The sequence below is a fragment of the Eschrichtius robustus genome, chromosome 15 (genome assembly GCF_028021215.1).
Source record: "Eschrichtius robustus isolate mEscRob2 chromosome 15, mEscRob2.pri, whole genome shotgun sequence".
NCBI lineage: Eukaryota > Metazoa > Chordata > Mammalia > Artiodactyla > Eschrichtiidae > Eschrichtius > Eschrichtius robustus.
Window position 1 is genome coordinate 35,229,823 of NC_090838.1, and position 19,456 is coordinate 35,249,278.

General features: G+C 46.1%; 1 protein-coding gene across 6 annotated transcripts in view; it reads left to right on the forward strand.

Annotated features, from left to right (window-relative positions):
* The first annotated feature begins 12,237 nt into the window (after nucleotides 1-12,237).
* Nucleotides 12,238-19,456, forward strand: part of MTA3 (metastasis associated 1 family member 3) — a 155,343-nt gene continuing 148,124 nt past the window's right edge. For all 6 annotated transcript variants that reach the window (XR_011076632.1, XM_068564747.1, XM_068564749.1 and 3 more), the window contains exons 1-2: nucleotides 12,238-12,299; nucleotides 13,948-14,015. Coding sequence is in view for 5 of the 6 variants with exons in the window: in XM_068564747.1 (XP_068420848.1) it covers nucleotides 12,272-12,299; nucleotides 13,948-14,015 (96 nt within the window). In the remaining variant the exon portion in view is untranslated. The remainder of the gene's footprint in view (nucleotides 12,300-13,947; nucleotides 14,016-19,456) is intronic.

Below are 19,456 nucleotides of genomic sequence, written 5' to 3' on the forward strand. Positions count from 1 at the left end.
TTCACCTTTCCAAATTTTCTTAGATAGTTTGTGCTGCTATAACTGAATACCATAGACTGGAAGCTTATAAACAACTGAAATTTATTCCTCACAGTTCTGGAGGCTGGAAGTCTGAGATCATGGTGCCAGTAGGAACAGGTTCTAGTGAGGACCCTCTTCTGGGTTGCAGACTTGTAGCCTCACATGGCAGGAAGAGGGCTAGAGAGCTCTCTGGGGTCTCTTTTATAATCCCATTCATGAAGGCTCCACACTGTGACCTAATTATCTCCCAAAGAGCCCCACCTCCTAACACCTTTTCATTGTGGGTTAGGATTTCAACATATGAATTTTGCAGGGACAAAAATATTCATTCCATAATACCAAGATAAAAGAGAATGGAACTCACACGATGAGCTCTAATTTACCCCTTGTCTTTTCAAATACTTCTCTGTTGAATTTAAAGATAAGTCTTACAGGGAGCACGGCTGCCTATGCTCTATTGTCAGCTCTGCAGGCCCAGAAATTTTATGTATTTATACTAACCGAACTCACATTTTAGTTAGAAAAACTAAAATGCCAATTTATGGGGAATTCCCTGGCCGTCCAGTGGTTAGGACTCTGTATGTCCACTGCAGGGGGCACGGGTTCGATCCCTGGTCGGGGAACTAAGATCCCGCAAGCCCCAAAATGTGGCCAAAAAATAAAATGCCGATTTATTAAATTTTAACTACTGCTATCCTTCTTACGTAATACAAATATAACAGTGTTAGCTCCCCATGGCCTCTAGGCCCTATAGGATTAGGTCAAACTCCTTAGCCTGGCATTTAAGGCCTTTACAATCTGGCTTTGAACCAAGTTTCTTGTTGGTTCTCATATGTCATGCATGTACTTCCTATATGTTCTTCCCTCTGTCTGGAATGTCCTTTTTGACTCTTTACCATGCAAAGTTTTTATTTTAATTGATGGTCCAGATCAAATATCACCTTCTCTCAAAGCCTTCTCTGACCAGCCCTGCCCCTGCAGCAGGCCATACTAATTGCTACCAATTCTGAGCCATTATAGCTTTTATTTTATTAGATTGTAACTCCTCATATACGAATTGCCTGCCTCTTCCATCAGACAGTGAACTCCTTGAGGATCAGAAATCTATTTTCATCTATCAAGGTAACCCAGAGTACAGCACATCGACTAAACACACAATCTCAATAAACTTTGAACTGAACTGAACTTCTGCATTTGTACTTCCTGCAATTACTTCCTTTTCTTGCCTAAGTTCTTATAAAAGTTAATTTTGAAAATGTCAGCAGTCTCGGCTATCTTTAGAGGAAAGGAGGGTAAGGGTGTTTGTTCATGCAGGGACTGAGAAAAAGCACGTCCCTGGGAACCAGGAATGGTGACTGCTGTAGAAATACAAGTGAGGGAAACCCCCGGGAGGAAAAAACACAGCGGGAGAAGCCAGGCCAAATGACAACTGTTTCTTTCCACCAGGAAATCACCTTTTGAGATCCTTCTTTCCTCATATCTGGAGATTTCTGGATATTGTAAATAGAGGGCCCTGTTCCCCTGTGTCTTCTCTGTGTAGGGTTTCCTCTGTGTTTGTGTGCAGCGGGTGGAGGTCAGCTTCCTAATTGGGACCTGTCTCAGGTGGAATAATAAGAATCAAGACAAGAGGGTTGGTCCATGTTTGCCCAACATCCCGTCATCCTCCTTCCAGCTAATCAAAAGGTAAGTGCGATCACGTGGGCAGATGCTGTAGCACAGATCGCTCCAGACCGGGAAGAACAGATATCGCGAGACAGGAATAGCGCAAAAGGGTATGGCGCAGAGGCATGCATCCAGCCGGAGTTTGTTCTGGTGTCTCCTAATTTCATTCCCACATTGGCTCTGGTGGGAATTCCTCTGCTCCTCCAACTCCCCTTTCCCTCTCAACTCCGAAGTCCCCTGCAAACCCTTTAGATCTGCCCTGGAGAGGGAACTGGGATCTGACGGCAGGGGAAAGCCATGAACCAGGGGCACCCAACCTTCCCCTATGATCTGCATGGTGTTTATCAAGTCCTCAGCCTTGAAGTCATTTGTGGTGCTCTTTGCTTTACTGAAGAAAAATGGGTTTTGCCTCAATTCCTGATTCCTGTTTAAATATTTAGTTTAATCAGCACAGGCCCAAGTGCCTTTTCCATTTCCCCTGGTGCCTGGGAGCCACGCTGACACCAGCATCATAAATAATGCATCAGATCCCAGCAACATGCCACTGGCTGAGAGTCGCTCCATCCCTCAAGTCTCAGGGCCTGCCCTCTGCTGCAGCTGCTTTGGGAGAAGCTGGGCTACCATGCAGAAGTCAGTGGAGCTTTGAAAACTTCACCTCAAATCTTCTCCTGGAGGCGGTGATTGTGACAGGCAAGCAGTCCCCACTCCAGCCCAGATCTGAGGGGCCTTGTGGAGGTGCGAGGCGGTGTGTGTTGGTGGGGAGAGTGGGAGGAAGAGGTGGGAACACCAAGGCCACAGAGTCTTCAGACTCTGCCTTTGAAGTTGCTCTGACCGGGTGAGAGACTTCAGGCCACCCCTAGAAAGGGTCCAACATAGGTTCTGTGTGAGTGTGGAGCAGAGACCGGGGACACCTGACGTGAGGAAGCAGCCAGGTTCAAGGGCACAGGAAGGAGACTCCGTGAAATGCTGGAGCCTTCTCTCTTCCCTCCGCTTCCAGAATTCTGGCTCCTAACGTGGGCTCCACCCTCTATTCCATGAACACAGTCTAAATTTCACCCACTAAACCAGAAGCCTGTCGGGGGTGGAGGGGAGTCAGGACTTCCAGAGGATGGACACTTAGTCTCCTCTTACAGAAAACAACCAATGATGGGATTTGGCTGGATGGGTCTTGGGCATCCTTTGCCAAAACCTCAAAAAGCTTATACTGGCTCCAGGTGCCCTTTCTTTGGGGCCAGGTCCTCAGCGCTCTGATCTGGGCAATTAAACGGGAAACATCGCGTCAGTTGCCACTAATAATATGGTCCCGTCCTGGCTTTGTAAAAGAAGCTCCTTGGGGCAGCTCTGTACTACTCATGTTTTTTCCTCCAAAACTTCGCAGAGATAAAAGGAAACATAAACAACGATTTATTTATCCGAGAGTTCAAAGTTTTGCTTTGAGCCCTCCAACATTTTCTGTCCTTTTTGAAATTAAGATGCAGATAACTTCCCTCAGTCTCTTTTAGAAAGGGCAGCAGCTACAAACCTATGGATAAAGATAAAAGGAGCTGATGAAAGGAGCAAATTCTAGTCTCCATCCCTCAGTCTGGGGGGGGCTGTAAGGCCCCCTCTGTGCTTTTGGAGTCATCTACACCGCAGAACATCTAAGACCAGAACCCTACCAATTTTTTTCCAGCTGCCTAGGATTTGGACAGTCAGAAACCACCAAAAGAAAAGATGGCAGGGGAGTCGGTCTCTGAAGACCACCATCTTGCCAAATCCAGTGGTCGATTGGTTGCTCTGGTTTATCACAATTGGGCCCCTCCTTTTGTCACATGGCTCCTGGAACCTGTACTCCTCAGGCTTTTTTCCTAGCTCCCTCATTGCTCCCTCAGTCCCCCTTTGCGGCTCTCCTCTCCTGATCACTACTTGAATAGTTCTCAATCTTGGCTGCCCATTAAAATCACTTGAGGAGGGACTTCCCTGGTGGTGCAGTGGTTAAGAATCCGCCTGCCAATGCAGGGGACACGGGTTCGAGCCCTGGGCCGGGAAGATCCCACATGCCACAGAGCAACTAAGCCCGTGCGCCACAACTACTGAGCCTGCGCTCTGGAGCCCACGAGCCACAACTACTGAGCCCATGTGCCACAACTACTGAAGCCCGTGCGCCTAGAGCCCACGCTCTGCAACAAGAGAAGCCACCGCAATGAGAAGCCCCGTGCGCCGCAATGAAGAGTAGCCCCTGCTCGCCGCAATTAGAGAAAGCCCGCGCGCAGCAACGGAGACCCAACGCAGCCAAAAATAAAAAATAAATAAAATAAAATAAATTTATTAAAAAAATCACCTGAGGATTTTTTTCTCTTAACTGAACATCATGGTCCACTGCAAACTAATTAAATCAGGATCTCTGGGGGTGGGGCCTGGGTATTATACTAGCAGTTTCCTTGGTGCAGCCAGGGTGCAGAACTGACCTCTGCCCTCAATGCTGGCTTGCCCCAGGGCTCAGGCTTCTGTGCTCTTTGCCATCTATACTCTCTCCCACGTGATCTGACCAGTCCCCAGCTTCACAGACTTTCTACATAGTGGTGACTCCCAGATCTGCATTTTTAGCCTGGGCCTCTCTGCTGAGCTCCAGAGCCCAGAACCAGTTGTCTATTCCAAACAGATATCTACAACCTTCTGAAAGTACTAATGTTCATGGATTTTGCCCTCTCGTCTCCTACATCCAACCCTTCAGCCAGGGCTATTGGCTCTATCTCAAAAATATATCTTTATTAGCCACGACGGCTATCATTCTATTCCAAGCCTTTGTTACCTCTCTCTCGAAGTATGTTAGTTAGCCTCCTAACAAGCCTCTGTGTTTCCATTCCCCTCAGTCCATCCTCTGTACAGCAGCCCAAGTGACTTTTGGTGTCTTTGGGGTTTATTTTTTTGTGTGAACTTTTCAGGAGGCTTTATTTCAGGTCATGATATATGCAGCATGACTTATAACCAAGACACTTTATTTAACATGAAAAAATGCAGTAAGTGGCTCATATTCATGGAATTCACTGGTCTTACCATGTTCCCCATGACCAAGATGTAGTTCAGCTGAAAGAAAGGTGAATGGCCTAGGAAAAACTCAGTGACAGTATTGGGTGTAAGGGGAACTAACTACAGCCTACATGACTAGATGTTGTCCAACATGATTTGGTATAGGATTTAAAAAGGTAGCCAGTGTATGTTGCCATTACGTACAGGTCTCAGTACCACAGTTTGAGCTGGAAGGGGTCTCTCTCGCTATTATGTCAAATGAAACACAGGAGGAGTTTTGGTTTTCCATCACATAAACTTTGGATTGGTGAGTTTTGAATTCCTAGTGCCCAGAGGAGGTTTGATGCCTCCAGAGAACACAGTCATGCTTTTTTGTTTTTTTGGCCAAGGGAGCTTAGTTCCCTGACCAGGGATCAACCCGAGCCCCCTGCAGTGGAAGCACAGAGTCTTAACCACTGGACCATCATGGAAGTCCCCAGTCATGTTTTTTTGAATTGGAAGTCAAGACTGGCCCCTTTCTACTTTGTGTTCTTCATATTCCACGTGATCTTTTTAAAACATAAACCAGATCCCTGTTATTCCTGTGTTAAAAACCTTTCCATTATACTTAGAACAAAATTCAAACACTTTACCATGGCCTCCTAGGCCCTACATGATTGGACCCTGCTCACTTCCCTGATCTCATCTCCTACCCACACTGGCCTTCCTAGGTCACGATCAGGTCAGGCTGAGTCTTGATTTGGGGAATTGGCACTTGCTGTTCCTTTGTCCTGGCATGTTGCTCCCCACGTGTCCCAGTGGTTCACTTCATCCTATCATTAGGTCTCTTTTGAGTTCTTACGTCCAAGAGGCCTTCCCTGACCACCACCATAACTTTTTGTTTCTTTATCCGGATTTACTTTCTGTAGAACCTTTACCATCGTATACTAGCATGTCTATTGATTGATTTACTTGGTCATTCTCTGTCTTCTCCACTAGAATATAAGCTCCAGGGAGACAGGTGCTTTGTCTATCTTGTTCACTGGTGTATCCTCAATGCCTTTAACAGTACTCATTATCTATTTGTTGAATGAAAAGGGCATTTTTGTAGACGAGACATATTCTTGGTAGCCTCCACCCTACTCCCCACCATAGAAGCATTGATTGGGATCTGAGGAGCCAGAGTGCTTCCTGACAAAGAAACACAATTAAGGGGTTAAAAGGTGCATTACCTTATTGGTAATCTGCTGTTGCTCATGGGAATGTGTGATAGCTCACAGGTGTGCTGGGGAAGAAAAAAATTGGGGGATGCTTCCACTGGCACTTAGCTGAGGGGCATTGCAACTGGGTGTTCTTTTCTCTTAGCACTACTAAGCCAACCATGTCAGCCAGAAGGAGAGACAAACCAATATGAGATAAATTGAGCTCTGTCTAAAGGATCTGAGCAGGACTTAAGTGGAGTGGTGCTGGGCCCTCTTCTCTCTATGTATCTCTCTTTTATTTGGCTTCCATGTCCCTTAGTCCCTGTATATAGTGCTCAGTGTTTTCTGGCTGAATCTATGTTTACTTAAAATCAAGGGGTGGTTACCATCTGTATGAGTTTCCTAGGGCTGCCGTAACAAATTACCACAACTTGGGTGGCTTCAAACAACAGATATTTATTCCCTCATGGTTCTGAAGGCCAGAAGCCAGAAATGAAGGTGCCAGCAAACTTAGTTCCTTCTGGGGGCTTTGACGGAGAATCTATTCCATGCCTCTCCCCCAATATCTGTTGGTTGCTGGCAGTCTTTGGCATTGCCTTGGCTTATAGCTCATAACACCAGTCTTTGCCTCTACCTTCACATGCCTTCTCCTCTTCACTCTGTGTCCTCTCTTCTTCTGTTTCACACAAGGACACTTATCATTGGATATAGGGCCAACCCTAATTCAGGATGATCTTACCTCCAGATCATTAATTTCATCTGCAAATACCTTTTCTCTAAATAAGGTCACATTCACAGATTCCAGGTGGACATATATTTTGGGGGACCACCATTCAACCCACTATACCATCTTAGAGGCAAGAGGGTTAAGTTAGGAAATACGCAGATTTGCTTTTTTAGGCTGTGTCCCTTCCCTTCTCTTCCTGTTCTTTTCATCCCCCACTCCCACCCTCCCACCCCAGCTGCTTTTTTCATCCTGGGAGCAGAACTCTCTTTCTCCAGCTGAGAATTTTGCCTGTGGGAGAGGTCAGTCCTGGGCATTCCCCCTTGTCTTCACCACCTGTCTTGGTCAGTGACTTGCATGGCTCTTTGCCCGTGCCCTGCCTGTTTGCACATTTGGACCTGGACCCTGATCTCCTGGACCTAGACCGGCTAAACCTGTTTTCTCCCAAGCTGAAGGACTCAGGGAACCTGCTTCTTCCCCTGGGGGCAGGGTTTGGTTTACTCCTCAGACAAGACAGACCTGGCTCTGAGCTGATGGTGACACAGAAGAGGGTATTTCTAGCCCAGCTCTCTCAAACTCCAGGTCTGTTCGTCCACCTCATTCTTAACAAGGAAACATACCTGCATGTTTCCAAATGCACCTCTTTTTTTTTGGCTGTGCCGCACGGCATGTGGGTTCTTAGTTCCCCGACCAGGGATCAAACCCACGCCCCCTTCATTGGAAGCACGTTGGAAGTGTGGAGTCTTAACCACTGAACCGCCAGGGAAGTCCCTCAAAAGGCACCTTGCACACAACTTGTCTAAAACTGAACCTGTCAACCACCCCTCTTCCCCCCAACTTGCCTCCCCTCCTGTACTTTCTACTCACTGAATCACACCTCTCTCCACCCACTTGCTGATAACCAGATGCTACCCCTTTACTCCAAACCTCCCCAAAGGCACCAGATTCTGTAGCTCCCACCCCCTAAGTCTCTCTCAAACCCATCTACATCTCTCATATCCCACTGCCTCTACTCTAGGTCATCATCCCTTTGCACCAACCTGCCGACTGATCTCACAGCCTCGACTCTCCAGCCTCTCCAATCCACTCTCTTTGCTGCTATCTGAGTCATTCCTACAAACACTCCCTGTTGTATCCCTTCAACACTTCCCATTGCCTTTCAGGATTCTATTTCCTGACCCCACACCCTGTGCTGTCATCATCGCCAATTCAAATCCACAGCACTCCAGCACTTTATAGATAAAAAAAAAAAAAAAAGCACTTACGTCAGTTAGGTTACCCTTCCAGGGGCTCATCCCTGTCTACGTTGTGATTTCCAGTCGCTTTTCCAGTATCTGGAGGCAATGTTGTCGCTAGAGAAGGAACCTCCTTGTGGATGCAGCCAAATGGCTGAGCTAACTCCTCTTTGAGGGCATGAGAGAACCATGGAATCCTAAAACACACACTTCCAAAAATCAAGATCTGGGACTGGTCCTGGGTTTCATGTTTTTAGCACAGGGGATCAATGGAAGGAGAAGCTCCATGGCTAAAGAAGCTAGGAAACTCCGACTCTGGTTTCCTTTCCCTTAGGGGCTCCATTGCTTTGATTCTTGCTTTCTCCTGGAATACAGTCATCTGCTTGTAAAACCCAGGACCACCTTGGAATAGCTGAGAGAGACTGGCCTTCTTCCAAAGGAATTTTTACTAAATAACACATAAGTTAATGAAAGAAAAGGGAAAGAGAAAGAGAGAGAAATCAAAGAAAACACGAAGGACAAGATATGGTACTTATCTGAAGACTGGCATCTGGTTTCAGATTAATTACATTCTAGACCCCCAGGCTCCTTTCTTGAGTTCAATATCAGAAAGTTCCCAGACTCTGGCCAGCCCTTATTTTTTTTTCATGTATAAAAATTCCATCCTGATGTTGAGACAAAAACCAACCCTCTGTCTTATCTATAGCTTTCTTGCAGCATCCACTTTTTTTCAGCTAAGCTGTGGGATGCTGGGGACTGCACAGGGAAGATTCTGGGCCTTTTGGCAATCCCTTATCGTGGTTCTTTAATCACAACGGCCATGCCAGGAAATTTTACCCTTGCGGACGGAGGCTGGATTTTCCCTGGGGTTTCTGGCAGGATCTGAGAGACCCCTCTTTCTTAGTAATGAGGATGGCTGGAATAGAGAGAAGTGACATATAAGTATGAAGCTTAACATGTGCCCAACACATTGTATATTTCACTTTTTAGCATAAGCATTCACCATAGGTGTCAATCACTAGTCATGATTTGTAGAATTTGAGGATCTGAGGGGTTAAGCAACTTGCTCAAGGTGTTAAAGCTGAACAGTCAAACTAGGAGTGAAGTTTGGGCTGATTGATGACAAGTTTGTGATCTGAGCCATGCAGCCTGAGGAGGTAGAAGTGCCTTTGCTTTCTTTGAAGGCACAGGCTTTTCCACCCTTCTTTGTATGTTTTTTTTTTTTTCTCCAATCTAGAGACATTTGCTGAACTCTCTTATGTGCACACCTCTTTGATATTAGGAGGTATAAAAGTTTCATAGACAAAAGTCCCTGCATTCAACTCTGCATCTGGTTCTTTATGTTGAGCCCATCATTCACGGGCACTTATTCTTTCAGATATTGAGCACCTATTATGTAGAAGACACTGGTCCAGGATCTGGAGATGAAAGAGGTTAAACACACAGAATCTGGGCTTCCCTGGTGGCACAGTGGTTAAGAACCCACCTGCCAGTGCAGGGGACACAGGTTCGAGCCCTGGTCCGGGAAGATCCCACATGCTGCAGAGCAGCTAAGCTCATGCGCCACAACTACTGAGCCTGCGCTCTAGAGCCCATGAGCCACAACTACTGAGCCTGCATGCCACAACTACTGAAGCCCACGCGCCTAGAGACCGTGCTCTACAACAAGAGAAGCCACCAAAACAAGAAGCCCGCGCGCCATAACGAAGAGTAGCCCCTGCTCGCCTCCACTAGAGAAAGACCACGCACAGCAATGAAGACCCAATGCAGCTAAAAATAAATACATAAATAAATTTATAAAAAATAGATAAAAAGAATCCGCCTGCCAATGCAGGGAACACGGGTTTGAGCCCTGGTCTGGTAAGATCCCACATGCTGCAGAGCAACTAAGCCCGTGCACCACAACTACTGAGCCTGTGTGCCACAACTACTGAGCCTGCGCTCTAGAGCCAGTGCTTCCGCAACATGAGAAGCCACCGCAATGAGAGGCCTGCTCACCACAACGAAGAATAGCCCCCGCTCGCCGCAACTAGAGAAAGCCCACACACAACAACAAAGACCCAAGCAGCCCAAAATAAATAAATAAAATAAATAAATTAAAAAAAAAATACACAGAATCTAGAGGAAGGCAGAGCCTGGGTTCTGCCACCATCATTACCTCCTACTACTCATCCCCTGCCCCCCAAACTCTGAGCCCTTTCATGGGGGCGTGGGGTTGGGGCTTCTGGATAAGGCTGTTCCTAAGGGGAGGAGATAGGTACGGATGGAGGGAGTTCTCTTGGCACTTTTGCCCATTTATTGTGGTTAGTACCTGGTAAGGTGCACAAAACTGTGGAAATGAGACAAGGAACTAACAGAAACAGAGAAATATTTTGAAGGGGAGAAATTGCTCATTTATTCAAAAATAACGAGAAAACCCTTTAGTAGAGCTTGCGATCTATTATTCCTTTGCAGTTTATGGTTTCCAGGTGGCCTTTTCACTTGCAGAAATTCTTCCTGGTTTAGAGATTTCTAGGCCAAAGGAAAGGGCTGAATTATCCCAATACTGCTGCCAGTTTATGGTTTGACTCCAGCTAAATTATTCAACCTATGTATGTGTCAGCTCAGAAACGGAGAGAGTGATGTCAGATACGTCACAATATGTTTTCTGTGGGATCTCCAGTAAAAGGGTTATGAGAAATAACAGTTATGCAGTGTGCATAACAAAACACTTCTGCTTTTTTCTCTAGGTCAAAAGAGCTGATGCAGGATCACAATTTGACTCATGGCATAAAACCTTTGGGAATGTGAAACTTTCTTGAGGTAAAAAAAAGCAACAGACACCTGTATTTGCATAGTGCTCTATGCTGGTTTACAAAGCATTTTAAGATATCACAACTGATCCTTACCCCATCTGTGAAGTGGAATTAGTGTGCCCCCATTTTATACTTAAAGAAACTTGGGTCACACAGTCAATCAAGGTAATTCAGGCAAAGGTGCTTTATTTTTTATTTTATTTTTTACTTTCCCTCAGCTATGTAGAAAATTATTTTTTTCACCTAAGTAATTTGTGATAATGGACCGTCACAAATGCCATCACCAGACAAACAAAACACAATCTTCTTTTCTGGGGACACTTCCCATCCCTGCACAGACCCCAAACCCAGAGTCAACAACACACAGCTGTAAAGCACCAGGAACTCCAAACAACCTACAACAGTAAGGGATCATCTTCATGTGTATTTTACAACAATGTCTGGGAGTAGTTTGGAATGGATTGGCTTCTCTAAAGAAGGTTGTTTGTGTTCATTTTGGGGGAGAGCCAGCTCAGATTCAACTCTACTTGGTTCTTTGTTTCTGTGAGGGTATGAAGGCTGAGAAAACAGGGGTTGTCTAGAGAATTCGCATGGGAAAATAATAACTTTAAAAGCTTTAGGTACATAACCAGTTAACAGTCCATTAACAGTAAGCTGATTGGCACGATCTCTTTTTTGAGGGGCTGTGGTGATGATGAACTGTAGGGCCCTGTTCCCGTAAGGGCAAAGGAAGCCCCCCTCCTCTAATGGTCTCTTCTCCCAGCCGGGCTGCACTGCAAGCCTGTCTAGAGGCAAGGCCTCCAGGTGTGGGGAAATAGGTTTTATTCAGCCCGGTTTTGGGGTGAACGCGGATAGACCTGACAACGTAGTTACGGTAGACTTGGAAGGGACCTGTTTTTCTAGCCTTGTCCCCAGATAAGTCTTTGCCCGGAGAAGCTGCAGGCACCTGGGGTCCTCCTGGCTCCAGGGCCTGCCAGCTCCAGGCCCGCCGCATTACCATCACCACGAGGAAGGCGCCCTGCTGCGAGCACTTATTTGCATCCAAGTGTTTGCACCGAGACAGGGGCTCACGTGCTCGAGGTCACACAGACGGGGGCTCTCCAGGGACAGAAGCGGGGAGGAAGCCCTGTCTCGGGGTGGGCAGGTGCCGGGGTACGCTGGTTGGGACGATAAGGGCTCCGGAGAGGCTGAGCCCCTGCCGCCACCCCGATTCTCTGATAGCCCCTGGCCCGCATTTGCGGGTGCAGGCCTCGGCTTGGGCCAGGACCCCTGTCCTAGGACCCTCCACTTCCAGTTAGGTCCCCCAAGCCGCCCCCCTCCCCAATTCCCTGCTGGCCCCAAGCGCTCCGGGCTCCCGGGTGGCCGGGAACTCTGCCTCGCTAGCCCGGCGCTGGGGGCGGGCACCTGCTCCCACCCCTCTGCGTCCCCTCCCCTTCACTTCCCCCTCCCCTTCACTTCCCCCTCCCCTTGTTCCCTCCCTCCCTTCCCCCCCGCGGCTAGGCGCGGCGTCGGCGGCGGCGGCGGCGGCGGCGGCGGCGGCGGCGGCCGGGGCTGAGGCGGCGGCGGCGGCGGCGGCGGTGGCGGCGGCGGCGGCGGCGGCAGCGGGCGGGGCTCGGCTCGGGCTCCGCGGGCGGGCGGGCGGACATGGCGGCCAACATGTACCGGGTCGGAGGTAGGAAGGCTCGGCCCGACCCGGCCCGTCTGGGAGCGGGCTCCGGGAGTGGGGGGTAGGGGCGAGTTCACCCTAACCGCTGGGAGCCACGGGCGCCCGGGCTGAGGGCGCATGGGGCTGGGGGCCTGCGGAGGGGGCCGGGGCTGCCCCCCCTCCCCTCTCCCCTCCCCCACCGTGGCCCACAAGGGACCGGGGCCCATCCACACCCCCGCATCCCAACCAGGGTTTTAGGCCAGGCCTGTACTTGGGGGTATGAATTATCAGACGCCACCTCCCCCTCAGCCCGTGAAACCCCCATGGGGGTCAGGGGCCGTCGAGCCCCCTAAGAGGGTGGTCTTTCCTCGCGTGACTTCTAGGCGTTGGGGGTTTGGAGAGAGTGGAGGGACATCTCTCCTCTACTGCTCCCCTTCATTGGGGGTGTGGGTGGGGGCGATGGGGGCCCAGCCAGGGGCACAGCTGGATAGGCCTGTTTGCGGGGACAGGGCCCTGCACCTCTCCCTCGTCCCTCTCCCTTACGTTTCTTGTGCAGCCCCCCCCAGGAATGGGGCTTAGAGGGGCCGGGGCACCGCAGCCTTGGGTGGGGAGTGGAGCTTTGCCTGGACGTTTGCTCTGCTGTCTGCCTCCTTCCCAGCCTTCTGCAGAAGAGAGAAATAAGGTCAAACAAACTTTCTCCCTACTCACGACGCCCTCCTCCCTCTTTCCTGGTAAAATAATAATTCAGATAAGTGACGTGTTTGTGTGTGAGACTGGCTCTTCTCTGCTCATTAGCCAAGCTCCTTGATGGATGGTGGTGGGAACGGCCTGGCTAAATGAGGCCACTTTGCAGAAGGGAGACGGGAAAGAGCCACTAAGATAGACAATAACACTGCAGCCCAGCCTCTCAACTAAACACACAGTGGGAAGTTTCCAGTGAGCCTATTAGATGAGAGGAAGAACCACACTTGAAAATTTATATGCTTTTTGTTGAAAGGCTGCAGCAGTTGCTTTATAACGAGACCCTAAATGGATCTGGAGTAAATATGGTAAATATGGTATTAAAAAGGCTGGTATCACCTCCACAGAGCTCTGCCTCTCAAAAAGTGACCCCTCTCCTTTTTCTCCTCCTCATCTTCCTGGTAGAGCTGTGAAAAAGTTTGTCAATGTGCTTCTGCTCTGCTCACCTGATTTTTTTTTAAGTTGGTGATTGAAATGTACTTTGGGCTGCTAAGCCTTTCAAGATGCTCTGAATTTGTCTTAGGTCAATAGTTTTATGTGAGAAGCCTACTCCAGGGCAAATTGGATTGGAGTGAAAAGATGTGGAAGCAGTTATTGTATGAAAGACACATGTTTAGTCAGCTCTGACTACTCAATGATAAGAGGTGTCTTTTTGTTTATTATTAAAGAAATGACACATGTGGGACAGAAGTCTAGGAGAACTTGAATAAAACATTAATTGAAATGAAAATGCCAGGAAAATAAGGGTCTGTGAATGGTAAGCACATAAGAAAGAGAATATATTAAGGCTGCATTACTCAGTTTGCTTTTACCAGGAAATGAATCACGGGCGTGCTTCATTTTGAATGTGAATTACCTGATATAAAAAGTCATAAATTGACAAATGTGAACTTTCTGTTGAAAAGATTAAGCTCTTTACTTCCTTTAATTACAGATTATGTCTACTTTGAGAATTCCTCTAGCAATCCGTACCTCATCAGAAGGATAGAAGAACTCAACAAGGTATACACTGAGTGTTCTTGATTCTAATATTAAGAAATATTTGTTGCCCATTGAAGGGTAATTGGGTAAAGGGCATAAGAGATGATTTTACTTTAAGTTCCAGACTCTTTGAAAGTAGAGATTTCAGATTAGAGAATTATGCAGGATTCTGAATATTCTTTTGCTTTTTATAATTACCTCTGATATTAAATGTTGATATTGAATATGTAACATCTGTAAGATTTCTTCAAATTGCTTGGAGCTTCTCAGAGCAGGTCACTCCTGTAACTCAGTCCCTTTTTATATTTGAAGTCATAATTTGTGTTTCTCCCTTTTTAGTGAATTAATTTTTTCCTCTTTCACCTTGAGAAGGAGGAAGTTAGGGAATATGATATTTAAGGGAATTTGTAAAATTCTAGACTAGGCTAACTAATAAGAATACAGTTTTGGTATAATTATAAAGTGACTTTTTGTCCCTTAGGCCCAAGTAAATAAAACTTTTACATCAAGGTTTGTCCCTGATCGCAGGTGTCCAGGACATCAGAAGCATTATGACTGTTGGCAGTAGCTGAGCTTTTACAGTGGAGGCACTCAAACAATCATAAATGACATGGACCATAGATTTCTGATGGTTGAGGGTTACTTGTGTAGCTGGTGAGAATTCACATTGTTAAAATGTTTGGGGGCTGTCTAGCTAATACCCTTCCCCCAAAATACCATCTGGAGACTGGTCCCGTTCTGAGTCCCAGGAAACCAGATCTGGCCAAGGGCATGCCTGGCTTATGAGCGTTGAGGTCTTGGTTCACTTTTGGGGATACCCTGGGGACCTTGCATTTAAAAAATTTCCATAGTATTTGAGACCACCACCAAATGAAGAAAATGGCCTCAGGATTAGGTCAGTCTGTGGGTGGGAACTGTTGAGATGTCTTCCTGATGTGCTTCTCGTTTATATTACTGATGTAAGGTATAAGAATTTAGGCAATTCCAGGGAATTCCCTGGTGGTCCAGTGGTTAGGACTCGGTGCTTTCACTGCTGGGGCCCAGGTTCCATCCCTAGTTGGGGAAGTAAGATCCTGCAAGCCACGCGCGGCATGGCCAAAAAAAAAAAAATAAAAAAATAAATAAATAAAAGGCTTAAAAAAAAAAATTTAGGCAATTCCACACTGTTCACTGCATCAGCTTATTTAGAAAGTTAACTAGGATTCAAGGAGAAATATTGCCCTATGAGACCTGTATTCTCTGGCTGCTCCCTGCTTTGTTCATTCGGTTCTAAGTGCAGTAAGCTCTTTCTTGCCTGTTTCTCTCTCTCTTTTTTTTTTTTTGACTGCGCCGCCTGTCTTGCAGGATCTTAGTTCCCTGACCAGGGATTGAACCCAGGGCCATGGCAGTGAAGTGCCAAGTCCTAACCACTGGACCCTCTTGGCTATTTCTCATATGCACCCACCTTAGGACTGTCTGGTTGTTTCCAGCCCCCCATACCTTGCTTTTTTCCCCCACATCATTTATCACCTTCAAATATACTTAATTAATGTGTTTGCAGGCATACCTCAGAGATATTGTGGGTTTAGTTCAGACCACTGCAATAAAGCAGATATTGCAGTAAAACGAGTCACATGAATTTTTTAGTTTCCCAGTGCATATAAAAGTTGTGTTTATACCATACTGTAGTCTATTCAGTGTACATTATGTCTAAAAAAAGATGTACATGCCTAATTGAAAAATACTTTATTGCTAAAAGTTGCTAGCTATCATCTGAGCCTTCAGTGGGTCATAAAATAATATTAAAAAATCACTGATCATAGGTTGCCATAACAAATATCATAATAATGAAAAAGTTTGAAATACCGCAAGATTTACCAAAATGTGACAGACACGAAGTAAGCAAATGCTATTGGAAAAATGGCACTGATAGACTTGCTCCACCGAGTGTTGCCATAAACCATTGATTTGTAAAAAACACAATATCTGAGAAGTGCAGTGAACCGAAGTGCAATAAAATGAGTTGTGCCCATATTTTCATTGCCTGTTTTCCCAAACTAGAATGTAAGCTCTATGTGTGTAGTGATCTCTTCTGTTCACTAATGCATCCCAAGTGCCTTAGAGTAGTGGCTGGCACATAGTTAAGTAAACATTTTTTGAATTAATGAATTTCTCAGATGTCTGATGTTCATACTTGTACATGGCTTTACTGTTTACAAAGTACTCTGATTCATTCATTTTACAAATATTTCTAAGGACCTGCTACTTTTAGATATGCACTTTTAGGAATTGAAGGATGAACAAGATAGGTCTAGTAGTGGAGACGGACATCAGCTAAATAATTCCACAAGCAGAAGGAAAATTGCATCTGTGCTAAATTTACAAACATCAGAGCATGGTGCTCTGGAAGCATATAATCTGGGGATTCACGTTTGTCACCTCTTTTGAGCCTCACAGTACCTTAAACCTTTAAGGTAGATGCATCATGGATTGTGGTTGTGAAGCACCCTGTGGTTAAGTCACTTAAATGCCTGGGTTACACATCTAGCTGGAACCTGCATCATTTCACACTTCTTGATCATTATATTACTATTCACTTCAAAAGTCCCTCCCCTCCCCGACATTCTCCCCTTCTCCCTGCCCCTCTGCTTTCACAAAGAGTCATTAATATACGAGCAGTCCTTACGGGACTGAGGGTGACTGAACTGTGAGAGATCAGAGTCTCTATAATTTCAGAGAGTGGCAGTTTGGATGGAGTATTGATAAAAAGGAACTGCGATAAGCTAATTAATTACTAAATATTTACATAGGACCTTTATTTCTGGAGGGATGTGAGAGATCTCACTTTAAGTAATTAATTAAACAAATATTTCTTGAGCACTTGTTATGTAGCAGGCACTATGCTAGGCTCAGGTACAACAGTGACCAATATGGACATGGTCTCTGCCCACACAGGGTCTCCGTTCTCATGAGGGAGACACATGAAAAGATGAGTTAACAGGTGTAAAGAAAATAGCGATAAATGGTGTTAATGTCTAGAAAGGAAATAAGCAAGAGCCTTGACATAGAGAATAACAGAGGTTGCTTCCTTTGGATAGGGAGTGAAGGACTTTAAGGACATTGAAGTTGAGGCCTAAAGGATGAGAAGGAGGTAGCCTTGGGAAGAGGGGCCACAGGAGTTCCAGAAAGGCCTTGAGCAGGTCAGAGGTCAAGTTGGCTAAGTGGGGAAATTTAACATGATTAGAAAATCCAAATAATGAATTTAAGAACACTTGATATATTATTATTTTTTAAAATTAATTAATTAATTTTTGGCTGCATTGGGTCTTTGCTGCTGCACGCAGGCTTACTTTAGTGGCGAACGAGGGGCTACCCTTCACTGCGGTGCATGGGCTTCTCATTGCGGTGGCCTCTCCTGTTGTGGAGCACGGACTCTAGGCATGCGGGCTTCAGTAGTTGGGGCACACAGGCTCAGTAGTTGCAGCTCGCTGGCTCTAGAGTGCAGGCTCAGTAGTTGTGGCGCATGGGCTTAGCTGCTCTGCAGCATGTGGGATCTTCCCGGACCAGGGCTTGAACCCGTGTCCCCTGCACTGGCAGGCGGATTCCCAACCACTGCGCCACCAGGGAAGTCCCAACATTTGATATATTCTAATTGATAAGCTAAGAGAAGGGATATTAACCTATTTTATTAACTTTCTTCTGAATACGTAGGATGTGTTTTGGGATTCCCTGGTGTTCCAGTGGTTACGACTGGGTGCTTTCACTGCTGCGGCCCAGGGGCAATCCCTGGTCAGGGAACTTAAGATCCTGCAAGCCTCATAGCGAGGCCAAAAAAGAAAAAAAGAAATAGGATGTGTTTTTTTAACAAAATTCCTAGGATAAGGTATCAATCATTATTTTTATAGAAAATTCACTTTTATAGGATGAAGGTCCCTGTTTTTTTTTTTTTAAATCCTATTTGAAATGTTACTTGCTCAGTTAGAAAGCAGAATTACAGTATTTTTTCTTTTTTTTTAAATTAAAGAAATAGATTAAAAAATATTTATTTATTTATTTGGCTGTGTCGGGTCTTAGTTGTGGCATGTGGGATCTTTCAGTGCAGCGAGCGGGCTCTAGTGCGCATGGGTTCAGTAGTTGCAGCGAGCGGGCTCTCTAGTTGTGCCGCACAGGCTCAGTAGTGCGGCACGCAGGCTCTAGAGTGTGCAGGGTTAGTTGCCCTGTGGCATGTGGGATCTTAGTTCCCTGACCAGGGATCGAACCCACATCCCCTGCATTGGAAGGCAGGTTCTTAACCACTGGACCACTAGGGAAGTCCTGAAATAGATTTTTGTCTCAATTTTTTTTCCCTAGAACTTTTAGGTGCAAAACTGAATATATTGGTTGATAAATACAGTTCGACATTGTTTTATCTCTCTCTCTTTTTTTTTTTTTTTTTTGGAGGGACTGGTTCTTTATTTCAAAAAGACATTTATCAATGTTCAGTATCAAAACAGTTACACTATTGTTTTTTCTTTCCCCAGTTGGCCCCCAAAGAGACCACACCAAAGGGGAGTACATTTTAAGCCAATTAAGCTGTAGGGTGCACACCTAACTGACCTCACTGAAACCTCACCAAAAAGGGGAGATTGGGTAGGGAAAGAAACTTTAAAAGATCAGCACACTGCCAGCCCAGACTGTAGAGAGCTCTCACAGCCAGATGGGGTGACCAGTGTGCCCCAACCCCAAAGAAGCAAAGTTTCAAAATAATATAAAATTTAAAAACAATTTTGTACGTAAGCTATTCAAGATTTCTCCAGCACTAACTGATACAACACACAATGAGATGGCAGTTTTAGAGACAGCAGCTTCAGACCCAGAAAAGGGTGATGAGATGAATTTCATATGGCTAAATCAGTGGTAGAACATAATTTTCTTTCCTTTCTTTCAAGGAGGCGGGAGAGCAAATAAGTGGTCACCTCAAAATAAGGGGCACATGATCCATTCTGTGAGTGGTTGGGAATGGGGTAGAGCTGGGACAAGGATTTGGTCTCAGAGGTCTCACCATCTTAATTTCATCTGGTCACTTCTGATGGAAAAAAAAAGTTGCCCAAAGATACCGTAAAGCTGAAAACCTGAACAGCACTTTCTTTTTTTTTTTTTTGGCTAACTCCTTCTGGAATCACCTTTCTGGTTTGGCAGGTACTTTTTTTTTTTTTTTTTTTTAAAGATTTATTGATTGATTAATTGATTGCTATGTTGGGTCTTCGTTTCTGTGCGAGGGCTTTCTCTAATTGCGGCAAGCGGGGGCCACTCTTCATCGCTGTGCGCGGGCCTCTCACTATCGCGGCCTCTCTTGTTGCGGAGCACAGGCTCCAGATGCGCAGGCTCAGTAGTTGTGACTCACGGGCCTAGTTGCTCCGTGGCATGTGGGATCTTCCCAGACCAGGGCTTGAACCCGTGTCCCCTGTATTAGCAGGCAGATTCTCAACCACTGCGCCACCAGG